This window comes from Lytechinus pictus, chromosome 16 (genome assembly GCF_037042905.1).
Source record: "Lytechinus pictus isolate F3 Inbred chromosome 16, Lp3.0, whole genome shotgun sequence".
NCBI lineage: Eukaryota > Metazoa > Echinodermata > Echinoidea > Temnopleuroida > Toxopneustidae > Lytechinus > Lytechinus pictus.
This window is the reverse complement of record NC_087260.1, coordinates 6,836,325-6,857,895: the sequence shown is the minus strand read 5'-3', so window position 1 is coordinate 6,857,895 and position 21,571 is coordinate 6,836,325. Positions and strand designations below refer to the sequence as shown.

Sequence of the window (21,571 nt, the reverse complement as noted above, 5' to 3'; positions counted from 1 at the left end):
TGGCTGTAGCTGAGTTGCCATGTAGGCGTTAAAGGTTTCAAGGAATGAACCCTACCAGGTATCCATTAACCTCACCTGGGTTGAGTGCAGCACAATGTGGGTAAATTTCATGCTGAAGGAAAACAAGCCATGGCTGCGATTCGAACCCGCGTCCCTTTGATTGAAAGATGAGAGTCGTAACCGCTAGACCAAGATGCCTCCGTATTATGATAATCATTATAGTTGCTTGTTCTGAGAAATCATTTACAAACGAAAGCCACGTTTGCCAAGAGAGTACCCCTCACTGTGGCAGGATGAAGGCTGGATGTGGGGTTCCTTTTGAGCTGTCGTCATTTATTAACTCGGAACAGATAAGGAATACTTGCGTCTCCCGCCTTTCATGAGTCTGTCTCTACTTGTTCAGCCTAATTGATTTGATGGAGAGCTCATAGTATCAGGGATGGGAAAAAGAGTGAAGGAGAGAGGGAGGAGAGAGGAGGGATGTAAACGAGAGGAGGAGGAGAACGAGGGAATGGGAGAGGGACAGAGAGGAAGAGGAGGAGGAAGTCGAGAAGGGGGAGGAGGAGAAGAAGGAGGAGGAGGGGAGGAAGAGGAGGGGAGGAGGAAAAGGTTTGAGGGAGTGGAGACAACGTTGAGCGGAGAGACTGGTAAAAAGAGAGTAATCGGGAGTATGCATATGAAGCAGGGTTATAGTCCTAGAGAAAGAGGTAGACGAAGAGAGAGGGAGGTGGGGGAGAAGGGGGAAGGGAAGAGATTGTCAGAAAGAGAAGGGGAACATAGGGGATGATTGAAAGATAGAGAGAGAGAGAGGGAGAGAAAGAGAGGGGGGATGAGACAGATGGGGATAGAAAGCATAGAAAGAGACAGAGCAAGGATGAAGCAATACAACCAAAATCAACACACTTAATTTTCAACACTTGAATGCCTTGTTCTTTTCAACATGAAACAGTGATCTATTTTTAAATGGATCAAATCATCCTATATCCCAAAGAATAGTAACATGCGTCTAAATAATGAAAGATTTTTTTTTTTTTTTCACTGCTATCACCCCCACCCAAATTATATACCAATTAATGGATTTAGTCATTTCAAATATCAAGGTTAGTGTTCCATTGCTCGAATTGATGATTTTTTGTTGTTGTCCAGTGTAGGCCCAGTTTGGGCATGCCATTTCCATTGATGTATCAATGCTCCTTATTGGGTTATTGGACATATTGTTATTTCAATTGAATTTGTAAGAAATATTTTAAACTTTCTTGAAGAAAATCAAGAAAGATCTACTGAAGATGTGAAGATAGTTTATAATTTATTATGAGATTGACTGCTTATGAAATAAATAATGATTTTTTTTTTTTTGGGGGGGGTTACAGTAGAAAATTCATCATCATCACAATTATCACAATTATCATCATTATCATCGTCATCACCATCATCATCACCATCATCATCTTCATCATCATCATCATCACCATCATTACCATCATCATCATCATCATCATCATCATCATCATCACCATCATCATCATCATCATCATCATCACCATTATCATCATCATCGCCATCATCATCATCATCATCACCATTATTACCATCATCATCATCATCCCCATCACCACCACCATCATCATCATCAAGGATGAGGTGCCGTGGCCGCATGGTCTAAGGCATCCATTTGCACCATGCTAGACTGCCTCTTTAAAGTATGTAAAGCAACTCTTTCCTTCGCCCCTTTCTCCAAGAGCAAACGCTACTTACCGCCTGGTACTAACCACACTGGTAAACCAAGAAGAGATGCGGCTTTGATGAGGGTTGTTGACGTCAGACCGCGTGAAAAATAACAGTTATTGGTGTTCCCCATGTGCAGATTTGTGGAAATGTCAACTATTTTGTTAGTCATGTGTAATTATTCTGAGGTATTGCTCTTTTTTGTTTTCTACTTCTCGATCTGGTTTGATGGGGACGTACTTATATTTCATCATTGTCCTCTCAGATATTGGTTTTCATATTTTTACATGGTGGTCTTTTACCTCTGTCCCAAGTTCACATAGCAAAGTGAAGTTTTGTATGGGATTAATGCAGCCTCCAAGTTTATGATCAAATTTATGAAAACTTTCTCTCATCTGTTGACAAATGATTAAATATCACTCTAAACAATGGAATAGACTTGCTGATTTTAAGAATAATATTTTCCTTTTTATTATTTCATTGTTTGCGTCGGTGTTTAAGAAGGGTAATTAGAGTTTGTGTGATGCTTGCAAGCAGCTTTTGCAAAGAATTTCCATCTGATATTTAAAATTTCTACCACTTTGAAGCCAAAACCAACGCTATGAATCATAGGAGATGCTTCTCACTTTGCTAACATTTTGCTAACATGTGGAAATGAACTTTGGTTTTCCATCTTATCATTATTTGAATCACATTTTAACCTTCAAAAATGACCTTTGATAACCTTTTAAAGTTCTAAATAGATGATACACTTTGCTGGAAGACATTGGTCATGCATCCTTCCCGTATCAAGGCTTAGTCCCACTGCACTTGCGGATCATGCAGAGAGGATGTAAAACGGAAAAAACACTTGCTATTCCCTTGGTAAATGTTATGTATCCATTGTGTACTCTTTGCATACGTGTTTCATACGCTCTATATCCATCGGGCATCCGTCAACTGTGACTTGTTCGCCCATTTTGTCCCTTATTCATTTCATTTCATTTCATCGTTTATTTATTTCCAGTAAAACAATCATACACATACTGCAGCTAAAAAGCTGAAATGAATGTATTTACAAAGGTATAAAAATTGCACATGTAGCATAAAACAATAATGTAATAATGATAAAACTAATGGTACATTAAGAAAAATCCAGTATACTGGAGCGGATGAAAGCGAATGGAGCCACCCCAAAATTTTGCTTGTCTGCTGTATCCGTTTATGAGTACGTTTTGTGTCCGTTGGCCAGTGGGACCAGGCCTTTATGCATGAAATGATTGTCACTGTGGAGAAATAGAAAATCACAACACCGGAGACTGCATTCATGAATAACACATGAATGTCATATTGCCTTACAAATCTAGAAAGGTTAATTCTCAACTGTCTTGCTTGTGGAATGGTTTACCCATTTGGGAAATGAAGAGACTCATAAATCGTGGAAAAGAGAAACAAACATAAGACTGGGGGTGCCTCACAAAGTTTTAAGTATGACTTAGTATGTAAGTATGACTTAAGATTTAAGTATGAGTCTCACTTAAATGCCGATGCGCACATGATTGGATTGATGCGGTAGTGCGTGTCCCGTGGGCATGATCTAACCAATGTGGTCTTTTATACCGTACACAACTGGGGATTTAAGTGCGACTCGTAAGTCATACTTAAATCTTGAATGCAATTATTTACAATTTACAGATGATTACCCACTGCCAGTGAAGTTGCTTCTATCCAGCTGAGTTTATCATGGCACACAGGTTGTCTACACCTTGTGATTGCATTGTGATGGCATCATGATAACATCATGAATAACTTCATGATTACATATTTTCTACCTTCTGTGATTACATCATGACTGTAACCTATTGTACAACGCCTGCTTAGCTTGTTGTACGCGAGCAAATGAGAGGCTGAATGTCAAACATTCATACCGTTCCACAAAAGACGTACCATCCAAAATGTACCGTTGCACGGCTTTAGGAGGTGACGTCACAATACGATTTAATTCATTGCGCTCAGTAAAATGAAGGTGCGATACGCTTATAAGCCTGCTGGCTCAATGCGCATTGCTGCCCAAGGTCATGTGCGCTTGTGGGATTTTGCTTTTCGCTTTCAATTTTTTTGCTCCCTTTTCATAGATTACTGCGGGGAAAACCTCTTGTTTTTTCATATTTTCGCTAACTTCCGAGGCGTTGTACAACACAAATAGCGAATATTCTTATTCGTGCAATGGTGCGAGATTTTGCATTCAGTGAAACAAAGAGACGCTCTATTCAACTCGGCTAACGCCTCGTTGAATAGAGCATCTTTCTTTCACCTCATGCAAAATCTCGCACCATCGCACTCATGCCTATTCGCTATTTGTATAATTATAATGACATCATGAAATAGAGAGTGTTTTCAGTGGATTATGCATGGAGCCAGGTTTGTGATGCTGTGATAGCGCATATGTGTAAAGGCCACTGCGCAACTTATGACTCGCCCAAGATCCGATTTTGGAACAAATCGCATTTTGCTCCTTTTCTGAAAATGTGAATGAAAAGTATCTTTCTATTTGAGGTTCAAATTATCGGAAAGAATACTAATATAACAATTTTGGATGATTGCAAGCCTTTTTTTTTAAATTAAGGGACAGATTAGTTTCAAATTGTAGCCAATCGTACGATTGCTGTGACATTATTACGACTAGATATTAAATTCGCTTTTATTCTAATTGGGATGATAGTATAGTCACAGATTTGAACATTGGTAATTGTATGATTTAGAACATTACCAGTTAGAAAATCCATGTATCAATATTAGCATTAAATTCTATTACGTTTTATTTTCAACATTTGATCACAGAGCAATCGTAAAGGTGTATGGTGGCCTTAAAGCCCCCAGACCAAACCAAATTGGTTTACTATGTGTGCTTGCATTATGATCTCATCAAATTATCATGAATGACTTAATGACTTCCATGCTCATCATTTTGTCTTTGAAAGGTCCTGATATTTGGAACAACTTTCCAGACAATATTAAGTCATGTTCAACAATATACTCATTTAAAGCTACTATTAAAAGAAAAACCATCGAATCATATGCATCCCCCTCTTCAAGTTAATTATTCAACTGCCTTTTACTTCACCTGCACCTGCATTGCACCCACTTGATCAATGAAGAAAGAAATTTATGTACCATTTTACGAGGCCGCCATCATTTTCAAGCTTAACCGCTCACGATGGCGGTCTCCTGCATTCATTTAAACTGGTATTTTCTTTTAATTGAATATTGCTTCTTGTTGATATTAATTTTTCATTGCTTTATTATGACTATTGCTCTATTGTTTTGTAAAACTTAAATGTATCACCTAAATGTTAGGTTGCATATTTATTTTGAATGCAGAAATTAAATAAAATCAATCAATCAATCAATGCATCACGATAGCACCCTGTAATGGCATTCTTATTACATAGTGTAAATGTTATTCTGAATGCATATTGTGTTGTGATTATTGCTGGTCCATCGGGTTATAGGCCTGGGGCCCGTCTTACAAAGAGTTGCGATTGATCCGATCAATCGAAACTATGGACGGCCAGCAACGTCAACATCTCAAATGCATGAACGTTCAATATGTTTTCTAGATATGACGTAAATTACATAAATTCATTGTTTTCTTGACAACTTGGTGTGTTTGCCTTTGTTTACAAAGGACATTTTGAAAATTTTGTGTAGAAAAAATTATGACAGTGATGGATTTCCATTGAGTTACGATTGATTGGATCAATCGTAACTCTTTGTATGACGGGGCCCTGGAATGATATCATTAGCCAATGTAGCACTGTATCTTCTTAAAGGCACCACAGAAAAGTAAATGCAGACCACTTTCTTTATAGTGTAATTGTTTATCTTGTTACAGTATCCGTTTAGTGGTATAGGTGTGTGTGTGTGTGTGTGTGTATGCATGGACCTACTATTCACTGACTGGAACCCATTAACTAATTGAGACCATCAAGTATAGTCTTGATTTTCAGACTCTTGTAACCTGGTTCATACATGTCCATTATCTCCATTTTTGATATGTCCCAAGAGATAAACAAAATATGAGGATAACTTGAATTAATTTGACTTTTCTTCCTAGCTACATGTATTTGGATAGAGGACTAAAAGTATGCAATTAATCATTATTTTTTTATACCTAATACTATAGAACAATATCTGTGGTATCAAATGAGACAATTAAAGACTGAAATATTGCGAGATTGAATTCTACTGAAGTGAATGGAAGAGATTTGATGACATTTTTTTTTTTTGGGGGGGGGGGGTATTACAAAATTGGTTGTCTGAACAAAAAATAATTTGAAAATTGAAAGAAATAACATTGTAAGTTTTGAAGATTAAATTTGTGCAAAAATTTATGCCTTGTTTTTATATGCTTAATTTATACTGAACTTGAACGTTCTATTTTACAGATCTAGTGAGTGATTTTGTTTTGTTTTGGTGGATGTACAACTGTGATTTCCACCTGTGGTGGCAAGACTAGGTTTTTTTCTGTCAGAATCCTAAATTAATTAGTGTTTATGATAAAAGTTGGACCCAACTATTACCCTTTTTACACAGGATTTTCTTAACCCCGGACTATCGCTAACCCCGTACTATCCTTAACCCCGTACTATTATTTTTCCTTTTCACACATGCCAAATTGTTATCGCTAACCCCGGATAAGGAATGCTTGCTTTTCACACACGAAACTCGCTAACCCCGGACTAGTGGTTTTTGTCGATCATTCGTAGTACAAGTACTTCACTCGTACCTTTTTACACACGCTAAAATTTCCATTTAGCCCCACCTATAGTACGGGGTTAAGCTTAGCCCACTTTCGTTTTACACTAGCGATCTTAACCCCGTACTATCGCTCTTAGCACCGCAATTGCTGGGATAACCCTGCTTTTTTGCAGGGCCAAATAATCCCGTACTAAAGGTGGGGTTAGCCCACTTTGCAAAAATGCTGTGTAAAAAGAAAGTGGGCTAAGTTTAACCCCGTACTATACAGTATCGCTCGAAATAAAGTTGACACCATTAACGGACGTAACGCCGCACCGGCCCGTACTGCGTTTATTTTTTCATTAACGTTCACGCGCGTTATTGCCAGCGCGGAAGGATATCAAACAAAAACAAAAAAAAAGTACCTCGTAGACGTACGTCGCATTATTATCGCGATATAATGAACGCGATAATAGCGCAATAAACAGGAAGATTGTCATAATAAGATGAATCGGCGCGCCGATGTTTTACTAAAACCTCGTGTAAATATCTTGAAATTTACTACCCTCACGGAGATCGAAATCCAGGAAATCCAAGGGTGTCGATTTGGGTTGATTAACGGTGCGCTAGTTGACAAGTCAACAAACTCAAGCCGTCTCGGAGGAGGTGACATGGTTTGGCCAGACCTCGGAGATGCCAGAACACTCGTCGTCTCGTGCCATCATTTGTACCGGTTCACAATATTTATCTCACTCCAAACCATTATTTTACCAATTAAAAACTCTGACAGTATTTGACATTAATACACTACAAAGTTTATTGTTCATTTTCAAGTATTTAAATGGGATGCTACCAAATTCATTTAAAAATTTTTATACTTTGAATAAAACCATTCATGATTACCCCACCCGTAATTCCTCTAATTTACATTTAGTCAATCCAAAACTACGTATTGCCCAGAGATCCGTAAGACATCATGGTCCTGACCTTTGGAATCCTCTCCCAGACTCAATTAAATCCTCTTGCTCCCTACACTCATTCAAAGCTAAAGTTAAGGTCATGTTACTATCGGAATATGTAAAATAAACTTTCTTGTGTCATAATCATGTTCCAATATTCCGTTTCCATCATCATTAACATTATTTCCACCACCACCACCACCGTCACCACTATCATCATCATCATCATCATCATCATCATCATCATCATCATCATCATCTTCATCATCTTCATTTGTCATTATCATTATTATTATTATTATTTTTTTACTTGATTATATATATTATAGCAAGTTTTGGCTTGTTAGATTTTGTTCTTCTCTTTTTTATATTATACTTAATTGATACTTTAATAATTTGTTATTGTCCATTCTGCTCATAATATGATTATATGGTTAAAATATGTTTCGGTTTGTCATATTTTTCAAGCATTTTTTTGCTTACTATGGCAATCCATCTTCTGCTATTAATTTTATGCTAAATGATTTATACCTGATTTATTGTCAATATATGTTTGTTACATTTATGTTATATTATATTGTTATGTAGAAGAAAAATAAATTCAAATCAAAATAAAAAATCATGAGAAAGCTCGATCCGTTCTGATTTGGAGTTCAGTTGTTTTCCCCATGATTCATTAATATACTCGTTTTAACTAGTGTCACTTTTTAAGAATTCTCAATTTTCTTATCTTGTTTCACTCTCTTTAAATGCGTGTAGTTTGTGCAAGCGAGACCAACTCACGGATACATGGGGGCAAGAGCAAAAAATTCCTGGTCATATCATGGTAACACGAACAGGATTTTTTTATAGTTGTGCTCGGGCATTATTAGCTGAATGCGTGATATTTAAACACAAAAAGAGGGGGAACATCATGGTGACTTCTCTTTTATTTCACTTCCTTTTCGCCATTGTCAGAATAATGCTTCTTTTATATTTCTTAGAGAGTTCATAACATTAACAAAAGGTATATAAAATATATGTTAACTCCTTATAGCATCTCAAAACAATTTTGAAACATGTCCTGATCATTCGTTCATTAAATCTGAGATGTTTGTGACTTCTATTTTATTTCCTTTTGCCGTTGTCGGAATGTTTATTTATATTTCTTAGAGAGTTTATAACAAAAGGTATATAAAATACATTTTAACTCCTTAGCACCTCAAAACAATTTTGAAACATATTCTGGTCATTCGTTCATTAATCTGAGATGTTTGTGAATTCTCTTTTATTTTGTTTCTTATTTGCCGTTCTCGGAATAGTGCTTCATTTATCTTTCTTAGAGAGTTCACATCGAAAGGTATATAAAATATATTTTAACTCCGTAGCATCTCAAAACAATTTTGAAACATGTCCTGATCATTCGTTCATTAATCTGAGATGTTTGTGACTTCTATTTTATTTCCTTTTGCCGTTTTCATATTTATATATATATTTCTTAGGGGGTGTTTTAAGAAAATATTTGCAATTCAATTGCAAATATTCTGTTGCAATTTCACAACTGATTTTTACAACGTTAGCTGTAGCAAATCAGATTAAACTTCTTGTTTCAAGGAGCAGATTAACAATCAATCACTAATTTGCAATTAATTACAAGACTTATGATTGATTTTGGGACCAAGAATAGACTTGCAATTGATCGCAAGTTTCTTGCAACACCCCAATAGAGGGCTCATAAAGAAAGGTATATAAAATATATTTTAACTCCTTGCACCTCAAATCAATTTTGAAACATGTCCTGATCATTCGTTCCTTAATCTGAGATGTTTGTGACTTCTCTTTTATTTTACTTTCTGCTAAAGAGTTAAAATATATTTTATATACCTTTCGTTATAAATTCTCTAAGAAATATAGAAAAAGCATTCATATTCCGTCAACGGCGAAAAGGAAATAAAATAAAAGAGAAGTCACAAACATCTCAGATTAATGAACGAATGATCAGGACATGTTTCAAAATTGTTTTGAGGTGCTAATAAAGGAATTAAAATATATTTCATATACCTTGATCCTTAAGAACTAAGAAATATAGTCACTGCATAATGAGTGATTTCGGGGGATTTCATGCAACGGTCTAGAGTGGGCCATAATGTGCCTGCACGTCTATCATGTACTGTGTTATAGAAGCGTTGGTGCTACGACCCGTTGAACCTGACTGGGATCAATATTCGTCAATTACGCCGTCTAGCACGTTTTGAGAACAATGGACGAAGGTGTGAAAATCACAAAGCAGCCAACAATAGGAAGAATCCGTTTCAATTGAAGTTATGCTCAGATCTCTTGCGTAGCGGTTTGAATGTGAATTAACCCTGAATGGTCTTTATGATAAAAAAACATTACGCCTATTTTATTTTCAAGACAGTTATGAGAAAAAAAGGATAAATCAATGAAATAATTAATGTATGTGTTTTACTTTTTACAAACGTGTATCGATTGAACATCTTATTTGCTGTATTGATGAAGAGTGCCAAGGTCGATGACATGATTTATTGATAATACGCCATTTGAGTTCTCAAATAATGGTACAAGATTTTAGAAAAAGAAGTTTTGAGTGTCGTCTCGTTTATATCAAATCTCAGCAAAATTTAAAAAGTTTCTGAAATGTCATTACTTTGAAAGTATGCACTTCATTAAACTTGCACATCAGGGTGGTCTCCCTTAAAAGGAAAACATTTTGCCCTGTCAGGGTGCAACTCCCCATGTAAGGAGACAAAGGAGCTGCACCCCCTTCCCCATTGTCAGCGGAAATGAAGAAAGTGATTACTCAGAGAAGAAGTCGGAGATGGAGGGGAGAAAGAGCAAGAGGAAGGTAAGGATCTGTTAAAGAATATTAAAAAATAAAATGAAAGAAACATAAACAGAACGGGGGGGGGGGGGGGGGCGGCGGAAGGAGAGGTTGGCCAAATAACCAATTATAAAAAAACATTTAGGTCACTGTATCAAAAGCAAGTTCAAGTTTATTTATTCAAAATTTAAAAAAAAATCACGTTATAATAAAAAAAAAAAGGCCTACATGCGATGCAAGTGACTACAGTAAAAGTATTATTTTGTTTAAATGAAATGATATGTATGTACTCTGCCTTCTATCTCTTTTTTCCCCTCTTTATTTTCCTGATCACTTCAATCTTTCGTAATTATGATTTATCATTAAATTTATTGTGAACACTTTGATGTAAAGGATTGGTATGTGATAATTTATTAATAAAACATAAGTTAAAAAAAATTATAGTATAGACAAATTGGTTAATTAAAGCCCCCCCCCCCCCCCCCCCCCCCGTGGTGCAAATCTAGCTGGTCCAACAGTTGGGTAATAACAATTTATATTGGCCTGATCAGACCCCCTTCCCCGGGCGGGATATAAAATACGGGAAAAATAACCAGGGGGTATAACATATTATGCAAGCTGATCTGAGGCCCCATGCACTGTCCACATTTATTATTATTCTAAGGTTGCGTAGAACATGTTTTAATCCTGACAAAATGGCTTTTATTATATTCTATTGTATTTTATTTTCACCATTCGTTGTGCCCAATCTCGGCTCCAACTACTCTCTTCCTTTCTATTCGTTTCAACGTTTCCTCTGCCTCTACATCGGGGGACGGGGGTGTGCGGCTGAAGGTTCAAAACCAATACCCACTCAGGGTCATTTCGGCTAAAAGGTACCCATTATTAGGGATTTATTAAAATTTGAACCCCCCCAAAAAAAAAAAAAAAAAATATATATATATATATATGGAGAATATGGACCCATTTTTAAGGCCAGTATCTAAAACTTAGGGTCATGTTTAGGGAATTTCCAGCATAAAACCAAACCCCACGTTTAGGGATTTCTTCCAAAAAAAAAAGCGACCCATTCCAGCGGCACATCCCCGTATGCCTTATTTCGTGAGAACACCCCCCCCCCCGGGCTCTGAAGGTATTCAAAATTTTCTGAACGCTAATATATTTGACTTAATTGCTCGTAATTAATTTCCTCGTAATTTTTATATTATGGCTCGACTGCATTGATTTTTTATTTGCATTTTGCAGATACCATATCAAGACTCGTGTATAGCTATCTATTAAAATTAGATCCAACTACTGTCTTGGAGAGAAGCGACTACCACATAAAGGGCCGCAATCGGTCATGCATTGAAGTTTTATTTATACCGGTATTAGAAATATGTATTTGTTTGCGATTTTGGTATATTTCTCCTAGGGCTGGCTTCAAATTGTAAATTTTGTGCGTGCCGTGGAATTGTTTAACACAACTTCCAAGTCCGGACGGCTGCACACGCGTTGAGCCCGTTGACTGTAATGTACCGCCTACCGGTACCGGTAGATCGACCGTCGTCTCGACTGGAGTGAAAGGGTCTAGTCACTTGTACAACTACAAAGTACAAGAACAAGTTCTGCTTTTGCCTGATCTTTGGCAGAGCCTTTCTATTTCTAGGCTCAGGTTGTGGAGTAGGGATTTTCGTTTATTTCGTTCTCTGCTTATTTTATTGTTATTCTTTTACGGGCATTTGAACTAATTAGTACTTTCTGGTACTAATGCCTGGCCAGGATTAAACTTGGGGGTAAATCGCGGAATTTTCTGTTTATGGGGGGGGGGGGGGGGTGGGGTCGAGTACAAAGTCGGACATCAAATTCTTAGCAAATGTGTGGATGCATACGTTATACCGGATGTGGTTTATAATGATATATAGGTCAATCGATATCTATTGTTAGGTTAAGAGTATAAGGATCAGGACATCATGTAAAGGGTGTACATGCTAGCTCGGAAGGACAGGTGTGGAAAAGTAGATCAGCCAATTACCTAATTGTGAAAACAAATCCTCTTCTTTTTAACCTTCTTTCAAGCCTATAATTCAATTTTTCTTTAAAATTTTGGAAAATGTAGTCCTACCAAAAACCATCATTCTTACAAGTTTAAAAAATCACGTTTCTTGGAGAAAATCCATGCAGCGTGTTTCCTTCCCCTTAAAAATCCCACACTTAAGGCAACTTTTAAGAAGTCACCATGTAATCAAAATAATGTTTGCCTCACTGTAATGGAAACCTTACGATAAAAATAGACATAAGGAGAAAATTTTGTCCATTGACATCGTATGCCATTAATAATGTTACCTGGTTATTGTTCATTCGTTCACTATGGGTGGAATCCCGAACCAACTGGAGAGTTGCAGCTCTGTAATTACCGATAGCTTGAAGTAGAAGTTCGCCTTGGTGACAAACACGCGGTGAAACTGTTCAGTATAGGACTTACCTTTACTTTTCAAATGGAATCTCAAAAAAAAAAAAAAAATGCATACATGCCCCCTCCCCACTGCCATGTCATCACCATCGCCATAATCATCATTGACATATAATTATTGTAATCATCAAACTTTTAGGATTATTATCATAATTATTATCGGCACCTTCATCACTATCATCACCGTCAACATCATAAAACATTAATTAATCATCACCGAGGGGGCCGAAGCAGGGATATATCCTATGTTCATAGGGTGCATCAATATTTGTCCCCCAGCGCAAAATATTATCTTCTGATCCGCCGCCCATGATCATCACTATTATTGCTATTATCGGGATTATTTCATAATTCTAATGATCAATTATTAAGATCATTATTACCATCATCATAATCTCAACATTATTATCATCATCACCATTCTTGTCATTGTCATCATCGTTAGGATTACAATCACAATCATCACCATCATGATCACCGTCATTACCTTTCTTTTCGATATCATCATCACGATCATAATACCCATCACTGTCATCACGATCATAATAACCATCACTGTCATCACGTAAGTTACTCAGAAAACTGATTTAAAGACTGCCTAATTCGACGAATTATTCACTCAATTATTGTTTCAAACGTAAGCTTAAGTTATACCTCTTAGAGAGGTACAATGCTGCATCGTACTGATGAGCTGCAAATAATGATTATTGTAATTGTGTTTTTCTATTCTTTCTTTCAGTATACTCTCTATTAATGAATGAACACAAAATTATCATAACGGGGATCATAGTAGGTGGAGAAATAGGAAGAAAAGAGTGAATTATAGGGAGGTAAATTATGTGATATTCCCTCAAAACAATTATCATGCTTGAAACAAAATCACTAAATCTATTTTTTAACACTTAAGAGGTCCATATTTTGGTAATTCTTAGCTTACATTCGTGTAATTGCACGCAAGTTAAATCAATCCATTATAGGGCTCGGGTCTCATTTGAAAAAAAAAAGCCGGTATAGTGGTAGAATTAATGATAACATCGACGATTATGATAATAATGATAATAGAAATAATAGTAGTAGTAATAATAATGATGCAAAAAGCTATGTGACTCTAAATACGGGCCTTGAGATTTGGCTCAGCCAGCAAAGAGTCAACATCAGGCAGATACTCGGACCCTAGCTAGAGCTGGAGAAGGAAGAAAGAACAAAATGGATAATTATTGGTTGGGTCTGAGCATGTAATAGATCCATGGTCTTAGGGACGATTGTGAGTAATTTATTTCAACGTTAACAATTTAAGTACTTTGCTTGGGACATCGACAGCTGCGCTGGCATATACAAACTCGTAGTCAGCGTCTATCAACCCATTTCATTTCGCACGCGCGTACGGTACGGCGGAGAACTGAGGCCAGGAACCAAGATTGTTTGCTGGCCTGGCCAGGCATGTGATGCGCGGCCGAGTAGATTCTAGATTCTTATTCTAAAGCAGAGCGATTCCACTTATCGCTACATGTGAGTTGTTTTCCAAGCCAATCAGTTATCGAAAATGTAATTGAAAGAAATAATCTATGCCCATAATCTTTGCGAATGATATAGAAAAGGTTCGCTGATTGGAGTCCTATTGCGATAATTATCGCAGCTCGAGACAGTAGTTCGCGGCCGTGGCCGTGCGCCGAATCACCGGCAAGAACACGGCGATATCTGCCACAGACTGGCCTGACGTTCACGCGCGTGAATATTGCGATAGTCAGACCCACATCGATTAGCGCGTTTCACGTGCGTTATCTGTCAACTTTATTTCGAGCGATACTCACGTACGTGCAGTCGCCGCTGGCTAACGTCAGCTTAATGGACGACGCCATATTGCCAGATTCAGGCAGATTTGGCCCGCGCCCTCACCGGCTAACGCTCGGCTAAAACTCGAACGCCATTCACCCATACACTAATTCCCCTTGATTACCGTTGTTAAAAACCTCTGTCAAATCTTTTCCAGCATTTTTATGAATTAGCGATTGATGTTTTTCCGTTTATCAAATATCCTTCATTATACACATATTTTTTTCATATTTATAACATTTTTATTTTAATCACAATTTCAGTCCAAACGCGGGTCAGTTTTTGTTAACCCACGTTGTTTGTGCATGCCCACGTATAGCCTTACGCGTATTGAAAGGAATGATGTTGGGTCGAAAACAGAATTGTTATTGTTTGTTCCTTGTTTGTTGGGGATGAAACTATGATGGCGACCAGTCACGTTTGACTGTACCGCCAAATAGTTAAGATTAATTAATTAAGGTCAAGGTGAGATAAGAGAAATGAGCAAGGGGCATTGTGGTGGGGCGGGGGGGGGGGGAGGAGGGAGAGAGAGAGAGGGGGGGGGGGTTACGAGGGCCGAGTGGGGATACAGTTTCATCATGCAGTACAGGGCGTCGATGAACACTTTTATTTTTTCTCCAAAATATGGAAAGTGACAGAATAATCAGAAAAAGGTTGATTGGTTCTGATTTTGAAAAAAAAAACAGAGAGAGGGGGGGGGGGGGGTTACGAGGGCCGAATGGGGATACAGTTTCATTATGCAGTACAGGGCGTCGATGAACACTTTTATTTTTTTCTCCAAAATATGGAAAGTGACAGAATAATCAGAAAAAGGTTGATTGGTTCTGATTTTGAAAAAAAAAACAGAATTTATCAAGATTGCTGTTATTCTTCATGGTTGTAGAATTTCTGGTTGTAGTTTCTCTGATAAGTATAATTCTTTCAAACAACTTAAATTTTGATTAATCGTATTTCATTTATTTCACTCTTTTCTTTCGCCTCGTTTTTTTTTCTTCCAAAAAATCAGGGAGCTGAAAAATATGAGAGCTAGAACCTAAAGATATGGGGTAGCTATGACGTTGGAGGGGGCGCAGCCTCATGCACTTGCAGATCCAAATCAATTTTCATAGGGGACACTTAGACTTTTTTTAGAGTAGCCCCTATTTCTTTAATATTATTTTTACAAGCAAAAAGAAGTCAATGAAGACATCAGGCCACCGTCAGCTGCCTCGTCAAAGGGGGGGGGGGGGGGCGGTCGATTATTTTGAGTATTTTTTTTCATTTTGTCCTCAATGGGGGGGGGGTTCAATTAATTCTATATACACTTCTATTGTCTTTATATATGGGGGGGGGGGGGTCTGCTACTGAGCATGTTTTTAAAAGGGCTTAATAAGGGGCTTAATACAACAGAAATTGTACGATTTAACACAATAAAATGTATCATCGAAGTTATTTACTAAATTAATACATAATTAATAATTGTTTTAATTGAAAATGAAAATAATAAAGGCACCCATAGATCTTAACATCTCATAAATACAGGCCTAAACCTGTATTGGAAGTTGAACAGGCATAAAGTATAAATGTTTAGCTATAGCTGATGCTTTGATCCCGCAACCAAATAATGTTATCATAAACTAGTAGATATTATATCAGTCATGTCAGTGGCGTAACAAGTGAAAATAATTGAGGGTACTACGATATGGCGTATCAGGCAAAATTTATAAAATATATAGTTGCAAGCAAGCGACATAAGCATAATTTTGACTTTTGGTTACAAAAATCCAATTGAACAATTTCGCAAGATTCTCTTACCTTTTCCTTTTTTTTTCTTGTTCGTGAATTGGGGGCATTGCAAGACCCCCCCCCCCCCATCCCATACAGCACCACTCTTTGTTGTCACTGTCTAAAATTTGATTTAAACTTTGAGAATTTGAATTTCTTATCTAAGTAATCCAAAGGGATAAGACAAAAATATTTGCAGATTACTTATTTCAAAGTATTTTTATACCTATAACTCCCCAACTCTGCTCTAGCTGCACTGCACGTTGCCTAACGGCCTTCCACCAAAGGGCCAGGCCGACTCGCCCCGTGAGCAAGTGCCCGCGTTCGCGTAAGTTCACCCGAAGCCATGACTAAATTCTGACCATAAACATCACCTAACTAATCACTCTCTGACAATATTTCAAAGTATCTTTTATTACAGTCGATCCTTTGGGCCATTAAACGATAATATTTCCAATGTTATCATGACAAACAATTTTAATGAGATAGTGGCATTGTAGAAAAAACAAATTTATAAGCACGAAATGGCACCAGATAAATCATCAAACATACAGCGCAGCGTTCGGGACTGGTGAGTGGTACGGCTCGCTTGGAGTTTTCGCCCCGACGAATTCGGCGAAAACGCTACCATTGCGCCGTGCGAATGTTCAATCTGCGGCTCTCAATCAGAGACTTGAATGTCTCTTTTTGCATTATCGAAAATGTATCATAGACTTTGTTTGATTTGTTTACAAGTAAGTTGCATATCCGTCATGATAATTAGGAAAATCCATGATGTCTTCTTCTAATTCTGTAAAAATTACCTCTGCAAAGTGCGTATCAGAAAATTGCCGGAAATCGTAAAAACTTGCCTAAAATGTCTCTTTTTGAAAGTTCATCCATGGTCTGGAAAAAAATGTTATAATTAATGTAGACGTATAACGTAAACAAACACATCCTCGATCACTGAAATGAAGTGTTTGCTAAGCTTTCATATCTCAGACCGCGTTACCATGGCAACTTGGGAAAACCCTTATTTTTTAGTAATAAAATTCTGGTTTTAAGGGTCATTTTAGAGACATAAAACTAACCATATTTTGAAATATTGGGTTTAAATTTCACATAAAACTGAATTATCTATGTTTATACTTTCGTATATGAATATTCATATTTCTTATAGAATCTTAGTTTTTGATTGGTCAATGTTTCAGTCATGAGCGTTAAAAAATCTGAAAATGCGCATTTTATCGGCAACCAACAAGCAAGATGGCGGAACACATTAAGTTGGCGCTATGCACGTACGTGTACTGTAGGTGGGGCTAAATGGCAATTTAGCCCCACCTATAGTACGGGGTTAAGGAAATTTTAGCGTGTGTAAAAAGGGTATATATGACCCTTCAAAACGTAATATAGTAATTAATATTGCACTTGCATAATTAAAATAAAAGTGATAAATGGCTCCTCTGATGGAACATGTAAAAATGCTATTTAAAATGTTTAATCTACATGTAGAAATTAAGTTTTGATTTTATCATTTGAGATTCATCTCAATCTTGAGAAATGTATGTAATTTGTAGAAAAAAATATGCAGTGTTCTTTTACTTTCTATTTTGCATTGTGCCTTTGGAAAAGGGTATGCACATATTATGGCAAAGGATTGTGTGTGATAAACTGTGTATAAAGGGAAACATTAGGTGGTTTCAAACCGCCTCGATCACAAGAATCCCCGTTAAATTATGAGAACTTTTTAAGGCTAAAAAATACCCATTAATTGTTCCTGCATTCACACTGCCCCAAAACATACCCTTCGGGATAAGTTCCTGAAGTTACGAGCATGCACAGTAAGGTATGATAAGCAAGCGAGGCGCGAGATTCAAAATCACTAGCTCAGCAGCCACCCAAGGCAACCGCGCCCAACTACACACTGGGCTTAAAGTTCCCGTAAATTGCTTTCACATTGCCAAAATACCTGCGACCTTGGAAAGATCCCCGCGAAAGTTCTTGTAATTTTGACAAGTACCTACTATTTCGTGGGTATTTTCTTTCGGGGAGATTACGCATAATATGCTTTCACATTGCCAATATTATCTGGTATTTTCTGATCGGGGGTAAATTTCCCGATCAGAAAATACCTGGAACTGACGAACTTCGAGGCGGTCTGAAACTACCTACTGTTTCTCTCTTCTGTCCTGAATTTCAATCTTCCGTGAACATGCACTTTACATCCCTCTGACCGAAAGCTGAGTCCTAAAAAGCTCACCTCCACTTTTATCCGAGATTAAGGATTATCTTTATCACACATATCACCTTTCCGTCTCACCGTTTGAAACCCACTAATATTCATTTACTCAAAGGGCAGCATCTCTCCACCATCGGAAAACACTGCAGCAATCCTCCGTGTTTTACAATACCAATCAGTGAAAAAACAACAACATTGGCTTGATTCTAATCTGATGTTCTTTTAAAGTTGAATTAAGAAGACGATTCCAAATATTGAGATATTTACATTAATAGCAACCTTACAACCCCCCAAACACTAATAGGTGATTCGACCCCCCATTTTCTTTTTTCAAAATAGTGAATTTGAACGATTTATCCCTACCCATTTTCCCTGAGTTCGCTCCTGCAATGCCTACCGAGACGGGTGTTCTTTGAGTGTGACGTCACCGGGGGGTATTCGGTCCCGGTGTCGTAAACAAGGCAGTGCCGTTTTGTGTACTATGCACGTACTCCTATATGGAATAACTGCAGTTGAAGTTGTATCTGCGAGCCATAGAACTTGCAAAGAGGAAATGATTAAAATATTTGTGGCCGTACTATTATTCCAAATATGTGAATTCCCTCAGAATGATACCATATAGACCCTAAAGGAATAATTTCAAGGTGAATAATATGAAATTTGATCGAGATCTTCTCACCAGTCGATAACGTAGCAGACGTGTTATTATGACATATTTATCCGCGTGTGACGCGGCTCTTGCAAAAAAACACAGTTGGTTGCGGAATTGCTTTGTGCCGACCGGCCGCCCGCTAGCTAGCTGTCGAGCTACCGTACCGTACTTGTTGTCTTCAACCATAGAGATGTATACTAATTACTATGTATCTTTCTGTCTTCAACTCACTTCCGAATTGCGTTTGTATGTGTGACGGTGACCCCTAGCGTAATTAAATATAGAAAACAACTCAGAAGGCCGAGAAAGAATACTATACGTTTGGTTCAAGATCGGTTCTGTGGAATGAGCTATGAGTGGAAATGATCCAGAGGATATAAAAGTGGAGTCAAAGACAAAAGAAAAGAAGAAAAAACGCCAGGGGATCGCTGCACGGCCATGAACTAAGTCGACATACCAGACCATAACAGTACACTCAATGCCTGGGTGTTGTGTGCACTAGTATTATGCGTTCAGCGCGCGCTGAGCTAGCCGCCGGAATTACTTTCCAGCTACTCACTTGATTGAACATCGTGATAAAATAAATGAGAAATAGTGAAAATATCATTCAATAACTCACTGTTTGCTATCTTACATCATGATTGAAGAGTTCATGGTGGTTATTCATACTGTTTTTTATACAGGGAAAGTAAAGATTTGTACATATCAGTCCTATTTGTTTGATTTGAGTTGCTTTGAAAAAAAATTGTAAAATATCTTTCTCTCTCTGCATAGCATTTCTGTATGACATTCAGGCACCTCTTATTCTAAATTCCCCCCCCGGTGACGTCACACTCCGAGTGACTTTTCTGTACACTCGTCTCTCGGGCTCTGACAGGTGGCTAATTTCATAGACTTTCAAAGCAAAATATCGAGAAGGCAGAGGATTATTGTGACATGCTATGTGTTTGAACAACTTATATATACTATATATTGTATGTAGAACCTATATTTATGGAAACTCACCCCCTTCTTAATTCAACTTTAAACATTTGCATGGTGATTTCCTGTATAGAGCTCAGGCTGGTGTTGAATTGACTCTGGTGTTTTTGCAGTGAAGAATAAAAGCCCTGGGGGGGGGGGGGGGGGGCGGGCAGTCAAATGTATTGCTGTACACACGTGTGGCCAAATTATTTCCAAACACCCCCTAAATGAGTTTTTCTCTGTGTGCAAAATAACCCCCTAAAAAAGTTTTTCGCAGGCTTTATTTACATATTTTAGCCCCTAAACAAGTTGTCGGCAGAATATGACCCTGGGAAAAAAGCTTGGGAAAAAATCATACCCTAAATACGTTTGAAACTGCGATTGACCATTGACCAGTCTTTCAAAACTACCCCCTTTTTTGAAAATCTGTGTTTTTGATACCCTTAACGAGTGCACACGCGTCCCGTGTCCAAAACTGAAAAACACCCCTTTAAACATGTCTTTTGGGTCACGCGTGTGTACAGTAATATATTTGACTGGCTCCCCCCGGGAATAAAAGCCATAGTACATGTAGTATTTTAGGGTCAGATCAATAACATTTTGATGATAATGGAGTAAACTTTTACACATAGTTTAGGGGAGAGCGGGCTAATCCGCCCCAGTCCGCCCACCATGTAATTTTCCCCTTTGCTATGATTGGGTATAATACCCCTTTCATATTGCGCCTTTCACCGGCGAACTTCACCGGCGAAGTTCGCCAGCGAAGGGGAAAGTGTCCAGTATGAAAGGTACACAGGAGAACTTCACCGGTGAAGTTCGCCGGTGAAGTTCGCCGGTGAAAAGGCCAGTATGAAAGCAAACCGGAGAACTTCTCCTCTTTAATGACGTCAGAGGTCAATTTTTTTTTCTCCCAAAGTCCCCTGCACCGAGATTCCGCGCGCGATAGTTGCAAGCTCAGCTGAATGCTATGGCCAAGTAGATACCCTCGAACATTTTTTTTTTTTTACTAACAATATTTATTAAAAAGCACTTTTTACATGTATAAAATGCGCTAAGATATAAAAACAAGGTGATATTGTTTGTTTTTATCGTAATACTTCCAAAATATGATGTAATTAATTTTTTTGATACCTTTTTGTAATAGGTAAGAAGTAATGTTTACAATTTTCTTTCGTTTGTTCTGCAATCGCCCGTTGACTTTCGCCGGGGAAGAAATGTCAGTGCGAAAGGGTACATTTTTTTCTTCGCCGGGGAAGTGAGGAATGCGAGGCGGAGAAGTTCGCCGGCGAAGTTCGCCGGTGAAAAATGAAGAGGGCACTATGAAAGGGGTATAAGATTTGTTAGTGATGTAATGTCAACCTACCGGAAGGTACGTGTAGCAACATATCTTGACAAGAGGTCATGTGCTTGGAATCTCAGAAAATTATGGGGACATATCCATTTCGAGGCCATTTTGTTAGACACA

The 21,571-nt window shown here is 37.8% G+C and overlaps 1 protein-coding gene across 1 annotated transcript; it reads left to right on the top strand.

Moving 5' to 3' along the window:
- The first annotated feature begins 439 nt into the window (after positions 1 to 439).
- Positions 440 to 787, top strand: LOC135157087 (octapeptide-repeat protein T2-like). The gene has a single exon (XM_064111586.1). The coding sequence runs from the start codon at positions 440 to 442 to the stop codon at positions 785 to 787; it is 348 nt and encodes a 115-aa protein (XP_063967656.1).
- The last annotated feature ends 20,784 nt before the right edge of the window (positions 788 to 21,571 follow it).

Coding starts and splice junctions, on each gene's coding strand:
- LOC135157087 (XM_064111586.1), top strand. CDS start 440: ATGGGAAAAAGAGTGAAGGAGAGAGGGAGGAGAGAGGAGGGATGTAAA.